The sequence below is a fragment of the Ornithorhynchus anatinus genome, chromosome 13 (genome assembly GCF_004115215.2).
Source record: "Ornithorhynchus anatinus isolate Pmale09 chromosome 13, mOrnAna1.pri.v4, whole genome shotgun sequence".
Lineage (NCBI taxonomy): Eukaryota > Metazoa > Chordata > Mammalia > Monotremata > Ornithorhynchidae > Ornithorhynchus > Ornithorhynchus anatinus.
The window spans coordinates 15043326-15070066 of NC_041740.1; the positions used below are offsets into that span (position 1 = coordinate 15043326).

General features: G+C 43.9%; 1 protein-coding gene across 3 annotated transcripts in view; it reads right to left on the reverse strand.

Annotated features, from left to right (window-relative positions):
* Nucleotides 1-7947: 7947 nt before the first annotated feature.
* LOC100076093 (lysozyme-like protein 1) overlaps nt 7948-26741 on the reverse strand; it is a 77621-nt gene continuing 58827 nt past the window's right edge. For 2 of the 3 annotated variants that reach the window (XM_007667780.3, XM_029077358.2), the window contains exons 2-5: nt 18250-18563; nt 17010-17168; nt 12948-13026; nt 7948-8201 (exon numbers count right to left, since the gene is read on the reverse strand). In XM_007667780.3, coding sequence (XP_007665970.1) covers nt 8132-8201; nt 12948-13026; nt 17010-17168; nt 18250-18403 — 462 coding nt within the window. In that variant the 5' untranslated portion in view covers nt 18404-18563 and the 3' untranslated portion in view covers nt 7948-8131. Of the gene's footprint in view, nt 8202-12947; nt 13027-17009; nt 17169-18249; nt 18564-23993; nt 24151-26741 lie in introns of those variants that run through there. The other variant, XM_007667782.3, reaches the window with a different exon arrangement.

A 26741-nucleotide genomic window follows, 5' to 3' on the forward strand; every position in this document is an offset into this window, starting at 1 on the left:
GTTAACAGACAGCTTTAGAACACACTGCAGGGCTTCTCAGAAAGGTCAAGTTATTAACATGCTGGAAAATGGAGATTGTATCTTCTAATGCAGGCTATAACTTGCATTTTAGATCTGCGCCTGACCCTGGCTCTCAGAGAACCCATTTGGGGCAGACTGCATTGCCTTTTGGTTATCAGCAGATCTAAAGCCAAGCTCACGGACATTATTAACTTCCTCTCCATTGTATAGAGTCCCATATAAAACCATTTAAACATATAAACATGCTCGTTTTATATGGGACTCTATAGAAAGAACTGGGGCCTGAGAGTCAGAGGATGAGGGTTCTCATCCTTCCCCCTCGACCTGCCTGCTGTGTAACCTTGGGCAAGTCACTTAACTTCTCTGTGCCTCAGCCTCCTCATCTGAAAAATTAGATTAAATACCTGTTCTCCCTTCCCATTAGACTGCGAGCCCCATGAGGGACAGACACTGTGTCTGCCCTATCTTGTATCTAGTGCAGCCCTCAGCAGATATCAAAATTGTTATTATCATTACTGTCAGGATGTTCAGTATAAAGCCGGATGATTGGTCACCTACTTTAGGGTTGCTAGAAGTCGCAGTCTGGCCCACACCAATCCCCCCACAGGAAAAACAGCCCCTTCTCTTTCTTTCTCTAAGGTGGTAGAAGCATCATCCTCACCATTTCTACCATCACTGCCACCATGCTTTGGGCTTCTTGCTTCTCACTTCATGCATCATGCTTAGGGAAGCAGCTTAGCTTACTGGAAAAAGCCCAGGCCTGGGAGTCAGAGATTCTGGGTTCCAATTCCAGCTCTTCCACCTGCCTGTTGTGTAACCTTGGGCAAGTCACTTAACTTCTCTGGGCCTCCATTTCCTCAACTGTAAATGGACCTGTTCTCCCTCCTACTTAGATTGTGAGCCTCATGTCGGATAGAAACTCTGACTGACCTAACTTGCATCTACCCCAGTGCTTAGAACATTGCTTGATACATAGTAGGCATTTAACAGACACCATTACTATTACGGTTCTACCATCAGGCTTCTTTGAGACAAGCCACTAGCTGTGGCGGGTATCCCCAGTCCTCTTGTTCTTTCCTCTCTCCCCCTCTGCTCTCAGAGGGTCGCTGGGTGCTGGGTCAGAGCTCCAGTGATTTGGGCTACAGACTCGGCAGGGGAATGTTTTTCAATCAATGGTATTTATTGAGCACTTACTGTGTTCAGAGCACTGTATTAAGCACTTGGGAGAGTACAACATAAAGGTGGTAGACATGCTCCCTGCCCATTTTCCCAGTGTTCAGGAAGCAGTTGGAAAGGTGAAGCGGTGAACAGTTCCAGAGAGGAAATAGGGAACTGAAGAAACTCCAAGCCTCTGGCTGGATTTGGAAATCCTCTCCCCTGTCTGTCACTTGATTTACCTTCCATTTCTGGGGGCATCTTCCAGCCCTCTGGAACAGCTGGGTCAATTCTTTTCTTTTCCTTTCCCGTTTCCTCTTCTCTCCACCCGCCTTAGCTGCCCTACCCTTCTCCCTTGCAAATCTCTAACACTAGGTGCATTCAAAGGACCCCATCCTCGGGACACTGCCCCTGCAGACACTGGCCCCTTCTTTGTGGGGGAAGGCATGGAGCTCACCAAAGTCCACATCGAAATCCTCAATTCTAAATGAGTCTCATCTCACCCACATTTCCAGCTCCCGAGCACATAATATTTCTATTGTAGAAAAGCTGAAGGTTGTTTATGTTTCCTTCCTGGGTAGGCAGCAGTGACTTAAATGGCCTAAAGGAAGGGAGCCAACTTTGATATCTGTCAGCAAATGCTGAATACTGTAATTCTAAACAATTTTCTAAGCTCTGTGTGGTTTTCTTTCATTCCTTGACAGGATTTGCACTGTGGATTTGTTTGCCACCCCTGTCTCCCCTCCCTTTTCCTCTCTCTTCCCTCCCCCTTCCTCTCCTCCGGCCTGCCCCCCCTCCCGGTCCCTCCTGGCCCCCAGCAAATTAATGCGGTGCTGTTGAGGAGAGACAGTGAGCCACTGTGACGGGAAAGTTCTCTCTTCTCCCTTTGCTATTACACCCTGGCAACTTCAAAGCTCAAGTCATCCTGTTTCCTTCAGTCCCAAGGGCCTGCCTGGCCTGGCTCAACAGCTCAGTTCAAAAGTGCAGGCTTCAGAGCCCCACGCCTGCCTGCCTCTCTCACACTCTGCCTAGTGACCAAGGCCAGATGCACTGGGTCAGTGGGAGGGCTTTAGCTTCCCTGTTCCAGGCTCTATCCAAAATGAGTCATTCGGCTGAGATGGATGTCAGCCCCTCCCACTCTCTCCAGCCCTCCACCTCCCATTTTATTCCACACTAAAGCAGCTCTTTGTGAAGGAGAGGGCTTTTTTTTCTGCACAAATATTTAATCTTTTCCCATCTGCCCTTCTGCACTGCCTGTCAGTTCCTGTGGCTGCAACCACTCTGTTTGTTTGAGCTAGTAAAAAGATACTTTTTGGAAAAGTGATGCAGAAGTCAGATTGCTTATGAATTTGGGCCTTACTTTGCATGAATGCTCTTCAGGACTGTTTGAGATTTAATTTTTCTTCCGCTCTAAGAATGATGCTGCCCGTGAGGAGGTGGTGGAGAGTGCTGAGTGCAGGAGGAATCTGAGTCGCACCAATTGAGCTTTCTGCCCCTTGAACTCGGAGAGCTCAACTCGGTGACACGGACGATAGACTGGATCTGGGGGTTGAAAGAGGGAGGAGTGGAGAATAATGCCGAGGTTATGTGCTTGAGAGAGGGAGGAGAGTTATGGAATCAATCGTGACAGAAAAGTTAAGAGAAGGAGAGGATTTGGGGGTGAAGATGATCCATTGTTTCGGATGTGTTGAGCTGAAGCAGTTGGTGAGGTGGCTGTGTACAAGTTCCTGGAGGTTCCATTCTCTTAGCAAAAGAGGGAAGTGGGAAAATCACACATACACATAAGTACTACAGAAGTGTACTGGGTGACTGGACTGGGGACTTGGAGAAATGGAGAAATTGTCACAGAGGAAGAGGAGGAGGTGAGTTTTAAGCTGCGAGTTAAAGACATGGAGGGACCTGTCTTGGCAATTGGGGAGAGACGTTTGATGAACAGATAATTTTTGGCGACTCAATTTTAGGCCAAAACTCTGCAAGCAGATTATGTTAAAGATTTCTATTTGACACACCCTGTAGGTCACTTATGAAAGGAGTGAAACTAGATTCCTAGAGTTTTTTTTAATCAAGTCCTGCACAACAACACAATCTGCACCCTTCGCTCCTCTACGCCAATCTACACTCTGTACCACTATCTCATCTATCTCGCTGCCCATGTCCTTCTTCTATGGAACTCCCTCCCCCTTAATATCTGACAGATCATCACTCTCCCCACCTTCAAAACCCTTATAAAATTGCATCTCTTCCAAGAGGAATTCCCTAAGCCCTCATTTCCTCTACCTGCCCTCCCCTCTGTGTTGCCTATGCACTTGGCTATGTGCCCCTTAAGCACTTTGATACTCACCTCAGCTCCACAGCACATTTGTACATTTCCTTCTACTCTACTAATTCTCCTCTCTGTAACTTATTTTAATGTCTGTCTCCTTCCGTGGGATCGGACATACCAACTCAATTGCACTGTGCTCACTCAAGCGCTTTGTAAAGTGCTCTGCACAGTGTAAGTGCTCAATAAATATCACTTATTAATTAATTGATTGAACAGCTGATTACTGGGTCTTAAATTGGTGGGACTGGGCCCCGCTGGAGGGAGTGGATGATTCTTTAATAATGGCTGGAGACTGGAGCTGGGAGATTCTGGAAAGCAGGCTGCCAGAAGCAGGTCAAGCTAATCACAAACAACCTCTTTCCCTCCACTTACCTCTCCATAACCATGGGGTTTGCTCTCCTGCTGGGACTGTTGACACTTATTGGGCATCCACTGGGTAAATCTCAGACTTTCACTTCCTCATTATCAGCGTATCTGAAAGCATTTCGTGCTTCTCCTGAAGGAAGACACTGGGGAAATTTCATTATTATTTTGATTTTGTGAGGACAGGAGAAGAGGAGGAGAATATGGTAACAATGTATTATGACATGAAATCATATTTTCCTAATGTATATGTATCTGATTGCACATCCAACCATTGTGAACAAACTCAGTTTGCACACAGCTAAATACATTCAAACTAAGAAATGCTACCCTTTAAATGCCCCGACTCCCAACTGATGTGTTTGATTGACTTGTGGGATCCTTTGCTCTTACTACAGCATTTCAACCCTGCTGCTAGTCCAGCGGAAAGAGCAGGGCTCTGGAAATCTAATCTTGGTTCTGCCTGGAACTGGCTAATATGGGTGGAGGCCACGCCGGCGCTGCATCCCTGTCCGCCTATTCACCTGTAGCACTCCACTGCCACAGTGGGGACTCAACAGGCAAACATTAGAGAATGTGAGTGGCCCTGTGCCAGCTACTAGTGCTGGAATTAATTCCTCCCTGCAAGTTCTCGGTCCTGAGACTTCAGAACCAAGACTCACCTGTCATTCCATCATTATATCATCAACATAATAATGTTGGTATTTGTTAAGTGCTTACTATGTGCAGAGCACCGTTCTAAGCACTGGCGTAGATACAGAGTAATCGGGTTGTCCCACATGGGGCTCACAATTGATCCCCATTTTACAGATGAGGTAACTGAGGCACAGAGAAGTTAAGTGACTTGCCCAAGGTCACACAGCTGACATGTGGCAGATCCGGGATTCGAACCCATGACCTCTGACTCCCAAGCCCGGATTCTTTCCACTGAGCCACGCTGCTGTCATTCCATCATTTTAGGATGCTAAAAGAGGACAGTTAGGAGATACAGGAAACTACCATGTCTGAAATTCGGAGTTGGAAGGAAGGGTATTTCATCCTGACAAGACACGTGTTTTTCAAGTGACGATGGAAAACTTGAGCAATTCAGTCAGGTTCCATTCAGATAAATATCCAGAATTTCATGAGCCGGTTCCAAGCCTATCTGCATTCTTTTGAGAGGGTGTCTTTGACACTGGGTTGGACAATCTGTGGAATAGTTGGTTCTGGACTGAAATACCGTAGCTAAAGTCTCTTCGGTTTCGGGGTTTTCTCTCCCAAAGAGTGAAAAAGAGAAATTAAATCAAAAGGGGATGGCCATCTGACTATGAAATTTCAGAGTTTTAGTTCACAGGATATCCACCACGCTGCATTGTTACGGATGGGCAAAAAGGTTTCCTCTGCAAATGAACTATGGACAGGAGAAATAAAGCAGTTAGAGTACTGGAACCTGTCATATCCTGACCCTCCTGCTTCAACGATTTCTACAAATGTTATCTGTCTGTTTGCCCTATTCAATTGTTAGCTCCTGGGGTGCAGGGATCAGACTTCCGTGGAGTCTCCCAAGTGCTCAGTAGGTGCTTAAGAAATACTGATGATGACGATGATGATGACAATGATGAGTACACTTGCAAACAGAAGCCTGATCTATTGAAAAGTACATGGGCCTGGTTGTCAGGGGATCTGGGTTCTAATCCTGGCTCTGCCACTTCCCTCCTGCATGACCTTAGGCAAATCACTTAACTTCTCTGGGCCACAGTTTCTTAATCTGTAAAACAGAGATTCAATATCTGTTCTTCCCCCTCTTATACAGTGAGTTCCATTGGGGACAAAGATTGATTCTGACCTGATTAGTCATTTATCTCCAGCACTTAGAACTGTGTGTGGCACATTAAATGTGTTTAATAAATATCATATCATAACTTGCATAATAACACTCTCCTGGGTCCAACCCACCTGAATGTACACAAATAAGCAGTGTGGTCTGTGGAAAGGGCCCGGGCCTGTGACTCAGAGGACCTGGGTTCTAATCCTGGCTTTGCCAATTGTCTGCTGTGTAACCTTGTGTAAGTCATTTAATTTATCTGTGCGTCAGTTACCTATGGGGATTAAGTCTGTGAGCCCTATGTGGGACAGGGGCTGAGTCCAACCTGATTAGACTGTATCTATCTCGCTGCTTAGTGCCTATGTGCCTGGCATGTAGTAGGTGCTTAACAAATACCATTTTTTGAAAAGCTAATTCTTTTGACATCATTTCTCTCCAGAAAAGCACTATTTGAAGAACATTCCCTTAGTATTTTATCAATCCCAGAATACTGCTACTACTACTCTTATTACTATTATTAGTACTATTACTAGTAGTGACATTTGGCATTGTGGCATTTGTTAAGTGTTTCCCACGTTGTTTCCATGTCAGCAGTGCCTGGACACTTCAGTCCATGTAGTACAATCCATGAAGTCTTAATCAACAGTATTATTTTGAGCACTTACTATGTGTAAAGCACTCTACTAAGCGCTTGGGAGGGGACAATCAAGTTAGTGGGCCTAGAGGTCCCTGACCTCTAGGAGAGTCAGTCTTGGGTAAACTGGCCACTGTGGATGTGGCATAGAAGTTGATTTCAAAGAGCTTCCTTCTTGGCCTCCTCTCACCAGTCCCCAGGAAACCTACTGAGGTAGAGAAAGCTTCCCTTTTTTTCCACTGCTGATAGCTTTTCTCTTTCTTACATTTGAACCTGCCTTGGGCAATAATAGTAACTGCGGTGCTTATTAAGTGTTTAATATATGCCAAGCACTCTTAATCACAGGAAAATTGCCATCTAGGTCTTGCTGAGTAGTCCTGTATGCTTATGTCTAAATGTAAGTCCTGGTGAGCCTTCAAAGAAATGTCACTGAGGTCCATAGTTGTGAAAACATTCACAGGATGTTCGGAAAGGAAAGCTTGGGAGATGCCGGATGCTGCCACACTGGAATTTCGAAAGGGTTCTTAGTTTTCACTAAAACCTGTCCCTTTGAGCCATCCATGAATATTTAACAATGAGTATGTTTACCTGCTTCAAGAAAAGCCAACTCAATTAGTTACCAGACGCCTATGTTCCAAAACAAGCAAGGAGTGGGGGGAAAGACTACGCAGAACGTAAACATGGCTCAGTTTGCCGGAGAGGTAGATTTTTAGAAAAATCAGTTTATAATGCTTTGGATGAAATTTAAGAGGGTTATTATCAAAGATCACATACTTCAGAGAGTAGGGACTTCAAGCTTATGCATTTTTGATTAAGGATGGCATATTATTTGTGCTAGGCAAATGGAAAGAATTCTGAGTCCATTTACTTGGGTCAGAGGTGTGCAGTCCAGATTGGAAGTCATGTAGTTCACGACCAACAAGAAATCTAACGAAGTGGCAATAATACAATACAATAAAATGCCTTATTTGATTAGAATGTGTGTTCATCATACTGACTTTTTTAGGGCCAAGGGCATGGTGCTATCTAGCTCCATATCATGCTATGCCAGTCCAGAATGCCTTTTTGATATTTCCAGTGCTCCCTCGGGACCTAAAAGGGAAATGAAAATCCAGTCTCCCGATTTCTCATATCCTTTTTTTAAAAGGTATTTTTTAAAGCCATTAGCCCAAGGTCACATAGTGGCAAAGCCAGGATTAGAACTCAGGTCCTTTGGACTCCCAGGCCCGTGCTTTACACATTAGGCCATGCTACTTCTCAATTACAGTCCTTCTCCTCACAGTCCATGCTAATTGGCCTTACCTGCTTAAGTTCACCCAGGGATTTTTCTACATAAGAAATACTCTTCCACAGTTCTCTTCTCTGAACTCCAATCCATGGGCTTGCTGAGTCAAGAATGTTGCAGGTTTTATTCCAAGTGAGCCAAGTCCCTTTCAGGCCAAGCCTGAAACCCCGCTGCATGGTCAGTGTTTTCCCAGATATTAATCTCATCCAGTGGAAACTTGAGAAGTGGAGGTCAGTGAACCGTCCTTGGCCTGAGGGAGTGTTGGACCATTCTTGATCCTGAAACACAGTGCCCTGGGAGAGAAAAAGCCTTCACCCAGAATTAGCAGCATCACTGAAACAAATGGCCAAATTGCTAGTGGGGTATTTGAACTAAAACTTTTATTTCATTCAAAACAGTTAGCTCCCATTTGTTTTTCCAATTGTGGAAGGACTTTCTAAGAGCTAATATTACTCAGTGGAAGGGACTTGGAAGGGAGATTGGGACACAACTTGACCAGCAGCCCCGAGGAGTTAATGTGGACAGGGCTGCTGGGCCTTCCCTGATTCAGTTGTCATTGCAGCCTTCTATCCACTCAGAGAGGTCCTTGTCTTCACAGTGAATCTTCCAGCTGTCCCTAGGTAGAGAAAAATAGGAAGAGAGAAGAAGGCGTCATGGTGATTGTTTGGTCAAACCTACTGTGTGACCCTAGGCAAGTCACTTCACTTCTCTGGGCCTCAGTTCCCTCATCTGTAAAGTGGAGGTTGCATACCTGTTCTCCCTCCTCCTTAGACTGTAAGCCCTATGTGAGACAGAGACTGCATCCAACCTGATTATTTTGAATCTTCCACAGCACTTAGGCTGCTGCTTAGCACACAGAAAGTGCTAAATAAATACCAGTTAATATAAGTACCCACTTTTAACCTCAATCAAGCATATTTATTAAGCTCTGACTGTGGGCAGAGCACTGTATTAAGAGCTTGGGAGAGCACAATACAACAGAGTTGGTAGACACTTTCCCTGTCCACAGTGAGCTTATGAGGGCAGAAGGCTGTGCATCCCACCCAATAAGCTGTGGGGGCAACTGCCCTATCACCCCTTGGAAGTGACAACTGTGGTCAGACTCCAATCTGTTCAGTTCCTAAAAGCGACTAACCCACCCAAACTACCTCTAAGTCTCCAAGGATTGAGCCCACAGAAAAACTACTTATTTACTCATTTCACAGCGTTTGCTCCAATACCAGCCTCTCTCCGGCTCTTTGACAGCGACCATGAGGGTCAACAAATATTCCCCCAATTCCTGCTGTAATGGAGAGAATGGGGCCAGCTGATATGGTTGATGACTTTGGGGTCATCTATGGATTGCTAACTCTTCTCCTACCTTTGACCAGGTTCTCCTTGATCCTACAGAAGTAGTTGTAGAATTCCCACTAGACTGTTCCTAGGGAACAGGGATCGTGTCTCCCAACTTCATTATATTCTCCCAAGCACTTATACAGTGCTCTGCACACAGTTAGTGCTCAATAAACACCACTGCTTGATAGCAGTAGAAGTTTTAGAGTAATAGTAGAGATAGTAATATCAGTAGTAATTATTCTGCAATGCACTGCATTAAGCACTTAGGAAGTTAAAAACAAAGATATAACATGTTCTCTGCCCCCAAAGAACTTACACTTTTTGGAGGAGACAGATATAAAACTATTCACAAATAGAGCAGTCAAGATAAATTGAAGGTACAACTGAAAAATATCTATTGTTTAAAACAGTGCTTGGCACATAGCGCTTTACAAATACCATCATTATTATATGTTTAAAAGTGGGATGGGTATAAATAAGTTCACAAGGGCTAGAGATGCCTAAATGAATTTGAATGACTTAGGATGCTGGGAATTAATCAGGGAAGCCTGACTGGAAGAGGTGGATTTTAGGAGGGCTTTGAATGTGGGAAAGGCTGTCGTCTGTTGGATTTGAGGATAGAAAAGGGATGGTGGTGGGAGATGGTGGGAGAATCAAGAGTGAGATATAACTAGAAGATTGTCTTGAGAGGAATGAAGAGAGCTAGCTGGGGGAAAGTGGGTAAAGACAGCAGAAAGGGTAAAGGACGGGGAGTTTGTGGAGAGTATTGAAGTAGAGGGTAAGGAATGCTTTTTTCCTTTCGATGCAGAGATCCAGGGAGCTGGGGGAGGATGTGAAAGAGAGGAGAGATATGGGTCGAGTGAGCTTTCAAGATGATCACTGCAGCAACACCTAGTTATAGATTGGAGTGGGGAGAGCACCTGGAAGCTGGGAGACCAGCATCCATCTGACATAATAATCTAGGAGTGAGAGAAGCAGAGTTTGTAACAGGGAGGTGGCTGTTCAGGTAGAAAGAAAGAGGCAGATCTGCGAGATGCTGTGTTGGAAGAAGTGGCAGGTTATGTCACAATCATATTTTAAAGCACTTTCTATGTGGCAAAGCATTGTGCTAAGTACTTGACACTTAGTGCCAAGATTATCAGGACAGACATAGTCCCCTGTCCAATGGAAGGCTCACAATCTAACAAGCAGGGAGAACTAGTATCTTCCCTCTAATTTCCAGATGAGGAATCTGAGGTCCAGAGAAGTTAAGTGACTGACCCAAATTCACTCAGCTCTCTGAGACTGTGAGCAAGAAGAGCAGGGGACACAGTAAGAGGATGTGAGGCAAAGGAGGAGCCAATGAATGAATCCAAGGAGTGGGCAGAGAAGTAGGAGGAGAACCAGGTTAGCACGGGGACAGCAAAACTAAGGCCAGATAGTATTTAGAGGAGGACAGAGTGGTCCCCACTGTCAAAAGCAGCTGAGACAGTGAGGAGGATCAGAATAAAGCCCTTTGGTCGTGGCTATAAGGAGGTCATTGGTGACTTTTGAGCACAGTTTCAGTGGAGAGGAGTTGAGAGATTGACTGTAGTGGGCTGAGAAGATTCACCACAGCAGGTCTCTAATCCCTGATCAAACCCTTTATCAATCAATCAATCAATGTTACTTACTGAGGACTTACTGTATGGAGAGCACTGTACTAAGTGTTTGGGAGAGTACAAGAGGGTAGGTAGAGACCACCCCTGCACTCTAGCCTTGAGGAGCTTACATCCTGACCAAACTGAATTATGAGCAACAATCCATTCTCTTTGTTTCACGCCTTTTAACATCACAGTTTGCAGGGAACGTTCATTTAGGAAATCCACTGGTGTGAACCCTGGTGTTGGATTGATGCATTAAGGCAAGGGATGAGGTGTCTTTCTTTTACAAGATAAATTTAAGATTGTTGAATCAAATTCTCCAAAATGGACTTCCACCAGAAACCCAGAAAAAATTCCAATCAAAAGATAGAGGCTTTAGAATCTTCTTTGAACAGTAGATGGTAATGGCTCAGTTCTGATGTTGGAAAAGTTTACCCTACTGGCTTACCCCATAGCTGGAACCCTCAGGCTATCCAAGGAAATAATAATGTTGGTATTTGTTAAGCGCTTACTACGTGCAGAGCACTGTTCTAAGCGCTGGGGTAGATATAGGGGAATGAGGTTGTCCCACGTGAGGCTCACAGTCTTCATCCCCATTTTACAGATGAGGGAACTAAGCACACAGAGAAGTGAAGTGACTTGCCCATAGTCACACAGCTGACAAGGGGCATTGTCTTGAAAGACACTAATCACTAATATGGGTCAGAGGACGATCTTCTCTGAGGTTTCACTGAAACTCAAAGTTATCCCTCTTGTGCTACCTACCATGGCTGGCTTGACTGTGAATAAGGGAACGATGCATAAGCAATACTTGACTTAGAGTATTTAATGAAGCAGTGGCTTAATAAACTCTTACTGGGTTTCCTGTTCAATTGCTCATTCTCTCTTTCCCAGAAGTTCAAGCCTTGTTCTCTGAAACATCTATCCTCTGGAGAAAGCTTTTGATGTTGCACTGCCTTTCTAATTCTCCAACCCTTTTCAAGTCTCCTTTGAAACTACCTTTCCCCTTCCCTTTATTTTTCTTGATTAAAGCTTTGGCCAGCAGGGGGAAGCTATGCTTTCTTTGGCAAAGTACACAAGGCTATTTCATTGGGTGTCATAACAGAAAAAGTGATGGCAAAAGTTTAACATACCTACTATATTGTACCATTTCCCCATTTCCCACTCCTCATCCATCCTGTTCTCCCTTTGGAAACACTGGTGGAAGCAGAGTTATACAAGTTCATATTAAAAATAAGGCCTCTGGATTACTACTTATTGATCTAATCTAAATTTAATAAAATATTTATGTTGGCCAGAAAACAAGGGGAGTCGACAGTGCAACCCGGAGCCTGTTATCAAGCCAATTTTAGCTTCAGTGGTCCTATCTGCATAGGGTAAACTCTTCATACCGCTATATTAAAAGATTGTTAAAAAGCACATCCTTTTCACTTAATCCAAAAGCGGCCTAGCAAAAACTTAATTTGCTCATAATATTTTTGGATTAAGCTAAAGTCACTAGGTTTAGCCCAGGCTGACAGGGATTTCTGGTCCTGTAACAGGTCACCCTGCATGAATCTTGGTTGGCTGGGGAGTCCACTTGATTGACAGCTGTTGCCTCTAGGCTCTGGAACTCTGGGCTGCTCCTTTCCCTCTGACTGCCCCTCTAAAACATCCTCCTTCTCTGAATGAGGCTTTGGCACAGGAGGGGTGGGAAGGCAGGAATGGAAGCAAGAAAACCCCACATGGGACAGATACTTTGTTCAACCTGATCATCTTGTATCTATTCCAGTGCTTAGTACGGTGTTTGGGCTATAGCAAGCACTTTACAGCTACCCCAGTAGCTATTACTAAAAGCTCTAAAAGCTATTACTAAAAGCTACATCTGTTGCTGTACTCAGGGTTTCCAGGGTTGGCTCTGAAATCGGACTCCCAAAGACATTACATCCATTACTCCTTCAGGCATGACAACCTCTTCAATAATGGTGACTGGTCAATGAGTTAGGGTTTTCTCATGTGAAAATGGATCATGGGTTGTATTGTTCCAGTAGGAAAAAAGAAGCAGTGTGGCCTAGTGGACCGAACACAGACCTGAGAATCAAGAGATCTGGGTTCTAGTCCCAGCTCTGACACCGGCCTACTGAGAGAACTTGGGCAAGTTCTCTGGGCCTCAGTTTCTTCATCTGTAAAATGGGGATAAAATTCTTGCTTTGCTTTTTTTCTGTTCTCCCATTTAGACTGACATGTGGGACAGGGACTGTGTCTGATATGTTTATGCTATAGCTACCCCAGTGCTTAGTACAATGCTTGGTACAAAATAAGTGTGTAAGAAATAACACAGTTATAAATAATTATTAAGAATCCTTTTGGATAATTTTGGCCACTGAGTCTCATACTGAGCTGTCACTTTCTGAGCTGACTCTTACCAGTAATCCATGCTCTCAGTCTCCTTCACAATTTTCTTAGCACACATTATGTCGTCACTTATATCATCATTTAATAAATCTGAGGGGAGAAAAAAAGGGAAGATTATAAGTGTTAAATGCTTCATGAAGTCTTGAAACATTCTTGGAAAATAAAAGTATTTGGTTGAAAATTGAAAAAACCTTTAACTCCATTCTCCTTTCCTCAAGGACCATACCTAATGCATCATAATTATATATATGTTAATTGGTCCATACCAATCAAGCAATCAATCCATCATATTTATTGAGTGCTCACTGAATGCAGAACATTGGACTAAAAGCTTGGGAAAGTACAATAGAATAAGTAGACATGATCCCTGCTTTCAAGGAATGTAGACAGAAGCTAAAGTCATGAATCCTAGAAGACAAGAGGCTGACACTGATTAATGCTACTATCCTGGGCATCACAAAGCAAAACTTCCTGGGTCTTACGGTGAAAGGATTCACCTTCTGCCTTGTTAGCAGGAGCATAATCATCCCAACTATTTATCCAACAGCATCAAATTACACAGGTCCTATCCTAGGTGTTCAGGGGTTTACATAATTTAGGCAAAGACATCCTTTGCACTCCTACAGTATAGAATCTAATGGAGGAGATCAGATTCAAGAAGCAGCATGATCTAGTTGAAGGAACATGGACCTGGGAGTCAGAGGGCCAGTGTTCTAATCCTGGCTCTGCCAAATGCTTGCTGTGTGACTTTGAGCAAGTCACTTAACTTCTTGGTGCCTCTTACCTCATCTGTAAAATGGGGATTAAAAAACCATTCTCTCTCTTACTTGGTCCATGAGGCCCCACGTGGGGCAGGGACTGTGTCTAACTGGATTATCTTGTATCTACCCCAGGGCTTAGTTCAGTGCTTGGCACATTGTAAGCATTTTATAAATGCCATGATGATAGTAATAAAAATGATAATAATAGTGATAGTTATTACTATTAGATTTTCAAAACACCGAGTTGCCCTTAAAATTGGTGTTAGTATAATGCATTTGCTAATCAGGAAAGGCTTTTTGGAGGAAGTGGAAATAAATCCTAAAGTTTGAAGGGATGGGGTTTGGTGAAGGGTGACAGAGAGGAGATGGGGTGGTGGGGGAAAGGGGATGCAAAGAGCATGGTCTGGACCCCAGAAGAGGGGGGAAGAAGGGTTGTATAAGCAGAACAATGTACATGCTGGTTGGAGTCAGTAGGCCTGGTGGTAGAAATTCAATTATGATAATATAATTATGGTATTTGTTAAGAACTTACTATGTGTCAAGCACTGTTCTAAGTGCTCCTTTAGGGTAGGGAATGCATCAACTATGTTTCATTGAACTTTCCCAAGCACCTATTAGAGTGCTCCATATTCAGAAAATATCCTCAATAAATACCATTGATTATTTGATTGGGCTAAATACAAGTTGATCATGTTGACATAGTCCTTGCCCCACACAGAGCTAACATTATATGAGGAAGAACAGATATTTAATCCCCATTTTACAGATGAGAAAATCAATCAATCAGTGGTATTTATTGAGTGCTTACTATGTGTAGAGCATTGAACTAAGCTCTTGGGAGTGTACAATACAACAGAATTAGTGGATATGTTCTCAGCTCATAACACCCTTAGCGTCTTAAGAAAACTGAAGCCCTGAGAGGTTAAGCGAATTGCCCTAGGTCACAGAGCAGGAAATTGTTGGAGCTAGGATCAGAAGCTAGGCCCACGCTCTTTCCACTAGGCCATACTGCCTTGAAAACTCCAGACAGAAATCTGCAAACCTTCACATCCTTTCTCTAGTACTATTCTGCAGAACAATTTGAAAACTCTGAGCAAACATCCCCATGAGATTTTCTCCAAGTTTTCAAATGAATAAAGAGCAGTGGAGGATGGGAGCACAATGAAGTATCCACGAAGGGGCAGCAGAGGGTCACAAATGAGCCAGTGTAGTCCATTTCATAAGAGCTGATACAGAGAGTCTTCTCTGTTCAATTTACTTTTGTTAAAAGAGGGCTTCTTCCTGCCTGAACTCTGTTGGGAAAAGGGCCGGGCAAAAGATCGTCTTTGTTCAGTTGAATAGTCACTAGAAATACTTCAGAAATAAGGAGTAATGGAAGATGTACAACTGATAGATACAGCTAGTTGTGGGTGGGGAATCCCACCCTTTACTACCCCCCATTCCCATTTCTTCCTTCCCCCCCGCCCCACCATCATCCCAACCACACACTCCTACCTTTCCCTGCCTTTTTTGCCTAAATTACTTCAGCTCTTCTGGCTCCAGAGCGAGATGGCCATCCAGAATGGATTCAGTGGCCAGTAATTAGCTCATTCATCATGACCTATGACACTTATTGAGTACTTACTGTGTGAAGAGCACTGTACTAAGCTCTTGTAATCAGGTTGGATACAGTCTCTGTCCTGCATGGGTCACAGTCTAAACTGAAGGGAGGAGGAATGAGCCCTCATTTTACAGATAAGGTAATTGCAGCATAGAGAAGTTAAGTAACTTGCTCAAGGTCACACAGCAGACAAGTGGGGGAGTCAGAATTAGAACCGGGGTCTTATAACTTCCAAACCTGTGATCTTCAATTCACCAGGATTAGCTAGTTTTACAGAGACAGAATCAGTGGCAGCTAAAACTCTACCCTCTCTAGTCAAGACTTCATTCTGCTGTCTGGATCATTTTTCTAATATGTCATTCTGCACACATCTCCAATAATGGTTGTCCACTATTCCTGCAGCAGAAACTCCTGACCATTAGGTTTTAGGATTCAATCAGCTCACCCCTCCTGCTTATTCTTGCTCTTCACCCTCCACCCCACAGCTCACATGTTTCACTCCTCTCATTCTCTCAACCAACCTACTCATGGTGCCTCATTTTCAGCTCACCTCTAACCTCTTGCTCATACCCTCCTTCTTACCTGACACTCCCTCTCCCTTAACCTCTGACAGACCACTGCTCTTCCCCTCTTCAAAACCCTTCTGAAATCATATCTCCTCCAGGAAGACTTCCCTGATTAATCTATCTCCCCCTCCCCTGCCCCAACCCTCCATTACTGCCACTTTAGCACTTCCCTGCAATCTAAGCACTTGGGAACTCACTTTTTCACCTCCAGCCCCCATATCACCTATGTACAAATCTTTCTACTCTGCTGTTTTCCTCTACTTGTAAATTATTTTAATTCTGGTCTCCTTTACTAGACTGTAAGCTCCTTGAGGGCAGGAATCCTGTCTTCTAATTCTATCGTACTATCCCAAGCGCTTAGTACACTGCTTATTTATTAATGGATGATGGATGGATGAGTGTTGGAATGTTTCTCCTAGGAAAAAAATAATCTCTTTGAAGGACCAGAAATTCCTCTGCATTGTCCCTTAGGTAATTTATAAGGAAGAGCTTTCTCTCTTCCTTTCTCTTTTTCTCTCCCTCCCTCTCCCCCTCCCTCCTTTGGTGAAAGGCCTTCTCTTGCCCGAGGGGACAAAGATCTGATTTGCTACATATATCACATACAAGTAAGAAAGCTCATGAAGCCTAAGTTGACCATTTGTCTTGGTTTAACAGGGACAGTCTTGGATTTTTTAGGTTTATCAGTTCAACTGGTCAGCTTACTTTATATCAACCCTCAGCTGCTCTTGCTCAATTCAAATGCTTGTGTTTCCACATCTCGGCTGGAGAAACTCAGTACATTCTCAGTTTAGATCTCATGGCATTCTGTGTCTTATAGAAAAGACATCCCAGAATCCTGAGGGATTTTCATGAGAGGAAGGGGGAAAGCACGCATGCTTGAAACTGGGTCTTGATGCCCCAGGTCTCAGCAAAAGGTATACGGTCAATAGGGTTCTAACTCGCTTTCTGGTATCTAATGGGCAACAGAGAAACTGCCTCGGGTGAGACTGGGACTATTTCTCCACAAGAGGTCATCTCTAGTCCACGCTCCTGCCTCCCTGCAGGTCTGCACTGAAATCACCCCAGATCAAATCAATTTATTTGGAGGGTTTGTTGGCTTCTCTTATAACTATGAATGGATAGCCGTAGCCTAAGAGGTATAAGTACCAGAGCAGGAAATGTGACAGCGGTTCTTGGATGGCTCCTCATCGTTTTTGCACCATATCCGGCTGTCGATCTGGAAGATGCCGTAAGCAGTGCTGCCGTCTTCCAAAGTGTTCTGAGCTTCAGTGTCAAAACCACTCTCGTAATATGCCACACAGAGCCCTATGTGGACAAAATTCAGACACATCATTCATTCATTCATTCAATAGTATTTATTGAGCACTTACTATGTGCAGAGCCCTGTACTAAGCACTTGGAATGTACAAATTGGCAACAGAGAGAGACAGTCCCTGCCCATTGATGGGCTTACAGTCTAATCGTGGGCGGGGGGGGGAGTTTGTAACTCCTCCCTCCATAGAGGGTCCTCACAGAAAGCAGCATGGAGTCAGAAGGACTTGGGTTCCGGTCTCAACTCTGTCACTTAACTTCTCTGTGCCTCAGTTATCTCATCAGTAAACTGTGGATTAGGTCTGTGACTCCATGTGGGACAGGGATTGTGTCCAAACTGATTAGCCTGAAATACCTCAGTTAGCCTGAAATACCTCAGCACTTAGCACAGTGTCTGGAACATAGTAAGTGCTTAACAAATACCATAAAAAAGAAAGAGAAGAGCAGAATGGGAAGCTTACGATGTGCTGCATTGGCAAAGAAAGAGGATGAAGGCTGGAAAAGGGCCCAGAACAGAGGCAAGGGGACTGAGAAGGGCAGTTGATAATAATAATAGTAATAATAATTGTGGTATTTAAGCTCTTGGATTTCAGTGGTTGCTCTCTAAATCAAGGTCTAGAGGTTGCATATTTTAGGGGGTGTTAAATTTGCCACTGCCCCAACGGCCACTGCCATGACTTGGGGACCATGTCATAGTCTGGACTACTGCCACTCCAGGACACTTCATCTCTATGTAGCCTGTTCTCAATCGGCTCTATTTGACTCCTCCACCAGCCAGGGGGCAGAAATGGAAATGGTTAGGCTTCTGGGAGATAAAATGTACAGAAAGAATCCACTCAGGACACCAGATTGGAAGATCTGAAGAGAGAGGATTTGTGGGAAGGAAAGAGGTGAGAGAGATAGAGACACACAGAGAGAGAATGGAAAGAAGAGACAGGCCAAGAAGGAAAAGGAGAAAGAGGTCAAGAAGGCTCTGAATGGATAGTGGCAAGAAAGCAGCATAAAAGAGCGAAGAGGAAAGGGAGGGAAGAGAAGGGGGAGCAGTCAGAGAAGATTACTTAGGTGGAAGTCTTACAGTTTTCAAGGCTGTAGCCCCTAAATTTATCCATTCCACTGTGCTCCAATCTCCGTGCCAGTTTGCAGCGGGAATAGATTTTAGCTTGACTGAATGTGATCAGGCAGTCAATCAGAAGCAGGAGGCCTAGGGCCTTCATCACCCTGCTAGACATCGCCAGAGCCTGCCCAAGACTGGGCCAGTCACACCTGGGGATAACACGGCCACAGAGAAGAGCTTCAAATTCTGGCAGCCACTGTCACAGAGGTTTTGCAGTCACGCTCCAGGAGCTCCACCTGGCCTGTCCTGGAGCTTCAGCTGTGTCCAGGTGATCTCTGGGGAAAGAGCAATGGTTCAGTGTGCACTATCTAGGGGAAATGAGACAGCTTCAAGGCTGAAAACCATATCTTTTACCTATTTTGCCCCAACAAGAAGTAATGTCTCCTGGAGAGAGACCACTCAGTCATCATTTTATTCAACTACCTTAAGCACATCCCTTTCCCTCCCACTTTTCCAGCTACAAATATTCCCCACACATTCTACTAAGCAGTGATAGCTATCCAAGGAGAATATGAGGTAAGAGTGGGTCAGGCACCGGAAACATTTGCAAACCTTTCCAAGACTTCTTTTCCGACCCTTCTTTAGTCCAGGGAGGCCCAGGGACTTTCCCCCAACCTATGGGCTAGGTGGTCCAGACCTTATGTTACTAGCTCCCGGGGTTGTAACACATCCCAGCTACACAACTCCTGGGTGTCACACCTATCTCACCTCCTGTTGCCTTCAGGGGATTTAGAACAAAAACAATTTCTGAAAAGAATTTCCAGCTTAGACAAGGAACTGTAACCTCACCACTTCTTTCTAGGTCTCCCCCAGTCTTTGGAGTTACAGTGTTACATTATTCTAGGCACATTTTCAGTAGAGACCTTCCCCACAATACAACTCAGTTATGTTTCTTGAAAATGTGGTTGTATCGTGGCGTGCATATGCCCAAAGACTTACGTGTTATAAATTAGGGTCTGCTCTGGTACCTCCAGGAAGGCAATATGAAATCCTTTTTGTGGTATTTACTGTCATGATAAACCTCATTAAATTACTGTCTAATTTTTACTAAGGTAATTCAAAACATAACATCACAATATTAAATTGAGGAGATGTAATATGTTTGCTATTTTGCAAGAGACTACAGAAAGCAAAGCTTGTTTTGCTGGCTGTGATAGAGGCTTTTCTACTTTAGTGGGGTTGCCATTTTGGAGAAAGGTAGTGGCAGTGGTAGGTAGTGAGAAAAGCTGTGCAGTAGCCATTTTTTGAGACAGGCAGAGGCACTGTCCTCTTTGAGAGGAGCCACACGGTGGGCGGTCCTCTGGGGCAATGGCTTACCGAAGCCAGCTCCGACTGTGTTTGAGAACAGAGGATGAGAGAGAAAGGGAACTCCAACCTGTCCATTTTGCTATTTGACATCAGCTCTGGTCCAAGATTTGGAGGGGAAGTGAGCTGAAACTGTTGGCTCAGGTGAGAATTGGGGGATTACCAGTGGATTTTCATGCGATGTTCCCTTTCCCTTCTCCTCTTCTGAGGCTCTGCATCCCAGAACCAGAGTTAATGGCCAGTTGGCTTCAGTACAGAGGAGGCTTCGCTAGGACCCAGGACTTGAGTCAGCAGGTGACTTGGGAAAGGGACCTGGGTCTGCCAGCTTCTCCTGTATCGACCATTGGACCACACCACCCACAGCCAGTGTTGGGTAGTTGATGGGAACACGCAGTAAGCTTCAGAAACTGGTTAAAATGTTTTGGTTTTGCTCTCCCTCCCCGGTGATGTTTGTCAAAAACATTTCTTAGGTTTTGCACACTTTCAAGGATACTGGATGCTCTTTCTCATTTTAAACTGTTTTAAAGGCTAGAACGTCCTCTGTCTTTCCACACTTGCAACATGAGTATAATTGCTGAAGACATTTGGGAGGCAGGAATTTGGAAACCTTTGTTTGAGTTGAGCTGGAGGCTCATGGCAAAAAGATTTGGAAATGAGGAATTCTTTCCTAGAAAATCTACGTAGAGGGAATTCTCCAATAACACAGGGGATTGCGTTCTTTCGAAGAATCTTGTGTTACTGGAAAATCATTGATCCAGTGGGAATTAATGAGTCAAGGGGTATATAGTTCAAGAATCTCAGCACGACTGACATCTGTCAAAATAAAATCCTATATTATCGCTATGTCCATCAGTAACAGAACACCTTACCTGCCGCTCATTCCTCTCTTACTGTATTAAATCCTGTAAAGTGGCAACTGCTCTCCCCTGCAGTACTGTGAGACTAAGGCAGAGGCTGGGAAGCCTAACTGAGACCACATGCACAGCCACTTCTTACCCGCTTGCACCAACCCGTGCGTCCCAACGTGGGAAACAATGTCCCCTAATTCTACAACTATGTTCTATCCTGATTGTGTAAGAGGACACTTGTGATAGCAGAACTGGGGGAACTGCCCAGGATGGAGCTCACCCTAGAGCAGATTCTGCTCTTTCCCCACCTCCCATGCCCCATTTCCAGGCACCAGGCTTCATGAGGAAGACTGGGATACCAGGAGATGTTTTGTCTCAAGCGGGGAAATGGAGATTGCAGGGAAACTGCATTTGGCTCTTCTGACAGTCACTTATCTGAATGACAGGCTTCCAAATGACCGATTTTGTGAATTCTAACTCTCTTAGAACCGCCAAAATCAAACAAACAAACAACAAATAAAACCAACCCAGATACCTGAAGAAAATCAAGCCAAGGTCTGAGATATTCAAATCCTATTTTGTTCTTTTATCCCAACTTTCAATGACCTGAATTATTCACAGTACCTATATAGTTCCAGTACTCATCTTGCTACTGCACTTACCATGAGAAAAGAGATGTAGACAGGAAAGAGTTGAGAAAAAGGAGCGAGGCAGTCCCAATGGCAAATGGCGGGAAAGGAAAAGTCAAAGAGGAGAACCAGTGTGATGGAGGATTCCTCGTTGCTTCCAGCAAGAGGTACTGATGCTCTGACAGAGCCGAACTAGTGATTTTTCATATCAAAATCCCCAGTGTTAACTCACAAAGCTGCTAACTCCTCATGAGAGACACTTCCTCTGTGTCCATTTTGTCAGGCAGAATATGAAAACTTTTGAACATGCAATGATCCCTTGTTTTCTAGGCATCCGTCAGTATTAATCACAACAGCAGCAAGTAAATAAATAAGTAGTGCTGTATTTTAACTGATTATTTTAGCATGTAATTGTGTGGGAAAAAATTCCAGTAGGTTTTTGTTTCATTACAGGACTGAATGGTATACAAGTACAGTATCTGTGACAGTACTGGATTTATTACTTAATTCCCGGCTCAGAAACAAAGACACAAATGGCTGTGTGTCACGCACAGCGCTGAAGCATTGTGGACTATATTGTTAGTCTAGTTTCTACCAGCCCTTGTAGTGGTGGGAAAAAAAATTCTATTAACTTTCTTTTATGCCTGCCAGCGGGATAACATGAAGAGAAGAATCTCTGAGAACTCTGGTGTCTGGAGGTCCAAAAGCCTCAGGAATAGCCCAGGATTTCCAGCCGAAGTTGCTTTCTTTCCCCATCATAAAACTCCTATCTCCACCAATCTGTGTTTATTTTCTTTCTGCTTTTGAATTTGCTTAATGGAGTTCAGCTGAAGTCTCTCCTCCCTGTCTGAGGAGAGTAAACTTTGCTAAATCCCCAAGGACATAATGGCCACAGTCCAGCACTCTTTTGGAATATTTTGTCCAGCTTTCATCTTCACGGCTCCAGAAAGGATGGCTCCAAGGATCCCAAAGCGTCTGGTACTCGGGATTTGGCCAGAGATGCAGCTACTGTTTTCTGACTCTCTGTCTCTGTCTCTCTCTGTCTCTCTCCTCCCACACCCCACCCCTTACCCTCATCTTTCTGGGTTACTCCATCCTCCGTTTTCACTTTCTTTCATTTTTCACTTCCGATAAAGAAGCTTGGTTTCTAATATGTAAGTGATTCATCATCAGAGGTAACTCAATGAAACTCCCTTTTCAACCCATCACACTTAGCTGCCATCTGTTTCCCTGTTCTGGAGAGATTATTCATGTCTACCTCCTCTAATAGAGATGGGCAGTGACACAGAATGCTAGACTGTTTCAAATCACGCCATTTTGGGCACCCCTCAGGCTGTCTGCATGGTCTACTTTGATGGCTCTGGAATTTCCTTTTTCGCAATGCATTCTGGAGCAGGTTTGAGGCCTTTTAGGTCCTCACTGCACCTCTTTGCCCATGCCACCAAGTGGCAACTCCATGCCCATGCCACCCAGCATCTATTGCAATGTTCTACACACTGTAGGAGCCCTATAAAAATGGTTGACAGTGATGACCGTTTGCCATCTTGAGTATTCTTTCAATTCAGTAAATAGAGAAGATGTGACCATGTCATCCAAAGAAAATTCCTTTGGGGGGGGTCTATTTTGGAGAAATTGTTTTACGTAATAAACTCTGAGTTAATAGCTATAGTTCTGCACTACGTTCACTTTGTAGTTTCAAAGCGAAAGCCTTCCTCATGCCACTGTAAGATTGTCTTCACATTATTAACCAATCACAATGATTAGTCTAACAAACACAACAATCACCAATTCCCCAAAAGGGAATGTCCAGCTGTTTTCTCAATGGGCTTCTAGCCCTAGTGACCTCTTCTTATAGCCTTCTCCCCCTTTTCCCCAGGTAAACTCTGACTTCATATTTGGGATAGCTGAAATTTGTTTCCTTCCCCAATAGCCCACTAGAGTTCTAAGCTACAAGTCAGGTAGCAATCCAAATCAGTGGATAATATTTTCCTATAAATAGGTTACCATCCAAAGCCAAGATGCCGTGGACATTTGAACATCACTCTTAGAAGGACTGCATTACAAGAGAGAGTTTTGTCGTCTGTTTCTCAGGGGTAGATTATGATCACCCCTGAGAGCCAGAATGTGTGGAATTCATGATGCTTTCTTCAGTGGAGTCTGAAATTTTGAAGAGAGCCTCTGGCTTCTCTGAGGTCTCTCGATATTCAAACTGCCTTCTAAAAAACATTGAAAAGATTAAATTCTGTGACATTTCCTTGTTTGGATTTTTTCTTGGCAACCCTTGTCCATTAATATTTGATCTTCTTAGCATATCATTAATTTCTTTTCAATGGGCAGATGCTGAAACACAGCCAGTAGCGATATTAGTATCTAACTACCATTTTGTTAGGGGTGAGAGGCTTCCCTTCCTGTCTGTCCAGAATCTTTCAGAAACAGTAAACTGTATATTTCTGGAGCTAATGCTGATGAAGAAATCACACTTCGCAACCATGAACAAAGGTTTAAAGGGTCTTTTGGCTTCTCCTGTCTCCTACTTCCCCAGTTAATCTGTGATATCTGATTGGTCCGACTGTACATTTCCTTATGCTCACTCAGATTACTGATAGTGTAAATATGTGTTTTTCACTTCCACCTCATGTAACTCTGACAAAGAGTTGGTATCAAACTATTTACCCAGAGGGCATTCCAGGGAGTTTGGCCCCCCTAAGTCTCCATCCAACTCTGACTGGAATCAATACATGGGGGGCCCTCACACCACTTACAAGGACTTGCTTCTAGAGAGAAATCAAGTTCCGAATAAAAACGTATCTTCAGGAAGCCAGGAGAGGGGCTCATTTCAAACCCCTGAGTTTCTAGTTCACAACAAAGAGGATTTCTTTCCTGAGGAAAGTGTTCAAACTAAAGGGGCTTCTTTTTGTCTCACCTGGGGGTGCGCGGCACCCAGCAGCCGTGCCTCAAGGGGGCACGTCAAAGCCAGCAGGAGCAAAAGATGGTCCCTTAGGTGATCCTGACTTGGGGCTCTCAGACACAAGTCATGGACCACCAGTGCTCCAACAGGAGTGTCCTGGGTTTCCAAGGAAACGGAATGTTTATCACAGCAATCCTTGAGCAAGTTCTTTGTGATGTGTGGTGAATTCTAGGGTAAGGGGGAGTGGGGGGGGAGGGGTGGCGGTGGAGGCAAAGGAAAGGAAGGGTGGATGCCTCTATTTCTCAATGAACCTCCTATAATAACTTGAACTCTCGTATTGGATTTTCTCAAAGTCGCTATAGAAGAACCACTTTGAGATTCAGAATCTAAAGTACTGAATGAATAGCTACTGTATGTGCACAGGACTATACCAGGGCTTGGGAAATAGTCAAAAGAAGTAGAAGATACTAGCCCTCAGGATCCTATAATCAAATGGGGGAGAGAACAGGCATAAATGAATAAATATATCATTATAAGAGTGAGTTCATATTATCCGAAATTAGTAAGCGCTTTTATTTCTTCCAAAGCACTTTCACATCAGTTGTCTCATTTTGTCCTCCCATCACCACCTTGTGGTAGGTAGGGGCTAGTATTTTTGTCTCCTTTTTACAAATAAGGAAACCAGCCCACAGATGTTAAGCGACTTGCCTAATATCACATAGCAGGGCAGGCCAAGACCTATGCCTTCGCCTTTAGGAATGGGATCACCAATCTTTAGGATGCCCTCAGGGTAAATAGTTTGACACCAACTTCAGCATCAGTCATAAAGAAGCAGTATGGTCTTGAGAAAGAGCACAGGCCTGGGAGTCAGAGGACCTGGGTTCTAATCATGGCTCCAGCTACTTGTCTGATGCGTGACCTTGGGCAAATCACTTAATCTTTCTGTGCCTAAACTATCTCATCTGTAATATGAGGATTAAGACTGAGCCCTATGTGTGACAGGGACTGTGTCCAACCTGATTATCTTCTATCTTCCTCAGCTTTGAGAATAGTACCTGGCACATAGCAAGCACTTAAATACCACAATTATTATTATTATTATTATCAGGAGAAGTGAAAAACTCTGATTTACACTATCATCCTAAACATCAACATCCAAGAAGGAAACAGGAGATCAGTCTTTTTCCCCTGGTGCTGAGAGGGCTCCTGGTAGTGTAGGTCCTTTGTTCCATCACTGGGAAATAATTTTAGGATTGAATGGCCTCAGCAGGCTGAACAAAGGGGAATAAATCAATAAACTGAACCCAAATTCTCACTAAACAGCTCCCTCCCCCCCCAGATTCTCTGGTTTCCCCTCCATATAATGAATACATTTGGATACCTGGAATCCTATGTGGAGAATCACTGGAGCCAGAAAAGTTTTCGGGCTGTGTTTGTGGGTTTTGGATGGGCTTCCTGTCATCATAACAGACACGAGGAAGAACTCAGTAATGTTTCCAGGCCGAAAGCCCTAGTTTTCATTATTAACGTATAAACAAAACAAATACAGGAATGAAGCCTGGACTGAGCATGAAGAATACAAAACAACACACAAACACACATAGACTAACACACACTCACACACTTATACAAACATAAGGAAAATCCAGACTGGACACTGCAGCCAAGCTGATGTGATTCATGATAGTTTAAAAAAGCATATATTTCCCAGACACACACTGACAGGGTAGGGAAGGTGCTAACAAGATTTTTCAGGGCTTTTATTAACTTGGGCCCATCCTCCAAGTTTGGGCTTAAGCTGAGAGCAGTAGCAAATAGCAGTATCCACATTTCAGCTTTGGAGACACTTTGAACATGTTTTTTTCGATAAGACTACACTATGCAGCTTGCTGGGTCTGTAATGGAGCATCAACAACCATCTCATTTGGCAACCAAACAGGCCAGGAACCATTCCAGGACATCTTAAAGCTAGAACCAAATAAGGGACTCAGACTAATTAGACTATTTATGACTTTGAAAGGCTTTCCTCATTTTGCTTAATGTGATGAAATTCACTCTCCCTCCCTCCATTCCCCCTATGTGTTCTTGTATTCTCCTTGAGAACATTTTCCAAGAGAATAAAAGTCCTTTTCCTATCTTCAGAATGTAATGGAAACGGTGGATAGGGAGAGGAACTGAGACCTCAGAGAACATGGTTCACCCTCCAGGTCAATCAGATTTAGACTCTTGCTTTTTAGGGTTTATCCCACACTCTTCATTGCCAGAGTAGGTTTGAGGCAAACCCAGGGGCTTTCTACTGCTTTGGTACTGTGTGAACAAATGCACCCAAGGTGCCAAACTGCGAGAGTGGGGATGAGTTGGTGCAGGCCATTACTACCATCAGAGGATGAATAGCTAGGTCTGTGTGGATTTTGGTTTTCTGCACCAGTAGGGATTTGTCAGGTAGAAAAGTTATTTTTGCTTTAAGTTCACAGGACTAACTCCAACAGTGCATAAATACTACAAAGATGGCTAGACACTTGCACATTGTTTTATGCACTAATATTTGGAATGGAAATATATTAGGTGGTTCGCCAGCCCTTTGTGGATAAACATGCCTTGTGATAAAGACCCCAACACACTGAGTCTCGAACCCTGTCTGGGAATCTTCTCTTGGAAGAATATGCCTTTGGCAATCCCAACAATGCTATTTATCATCAAGTAAGAACTAAAAAGGGCAGTGACCTAGACTGATGTTGAGGTTTGGTTTTTTTTACTTGTTTG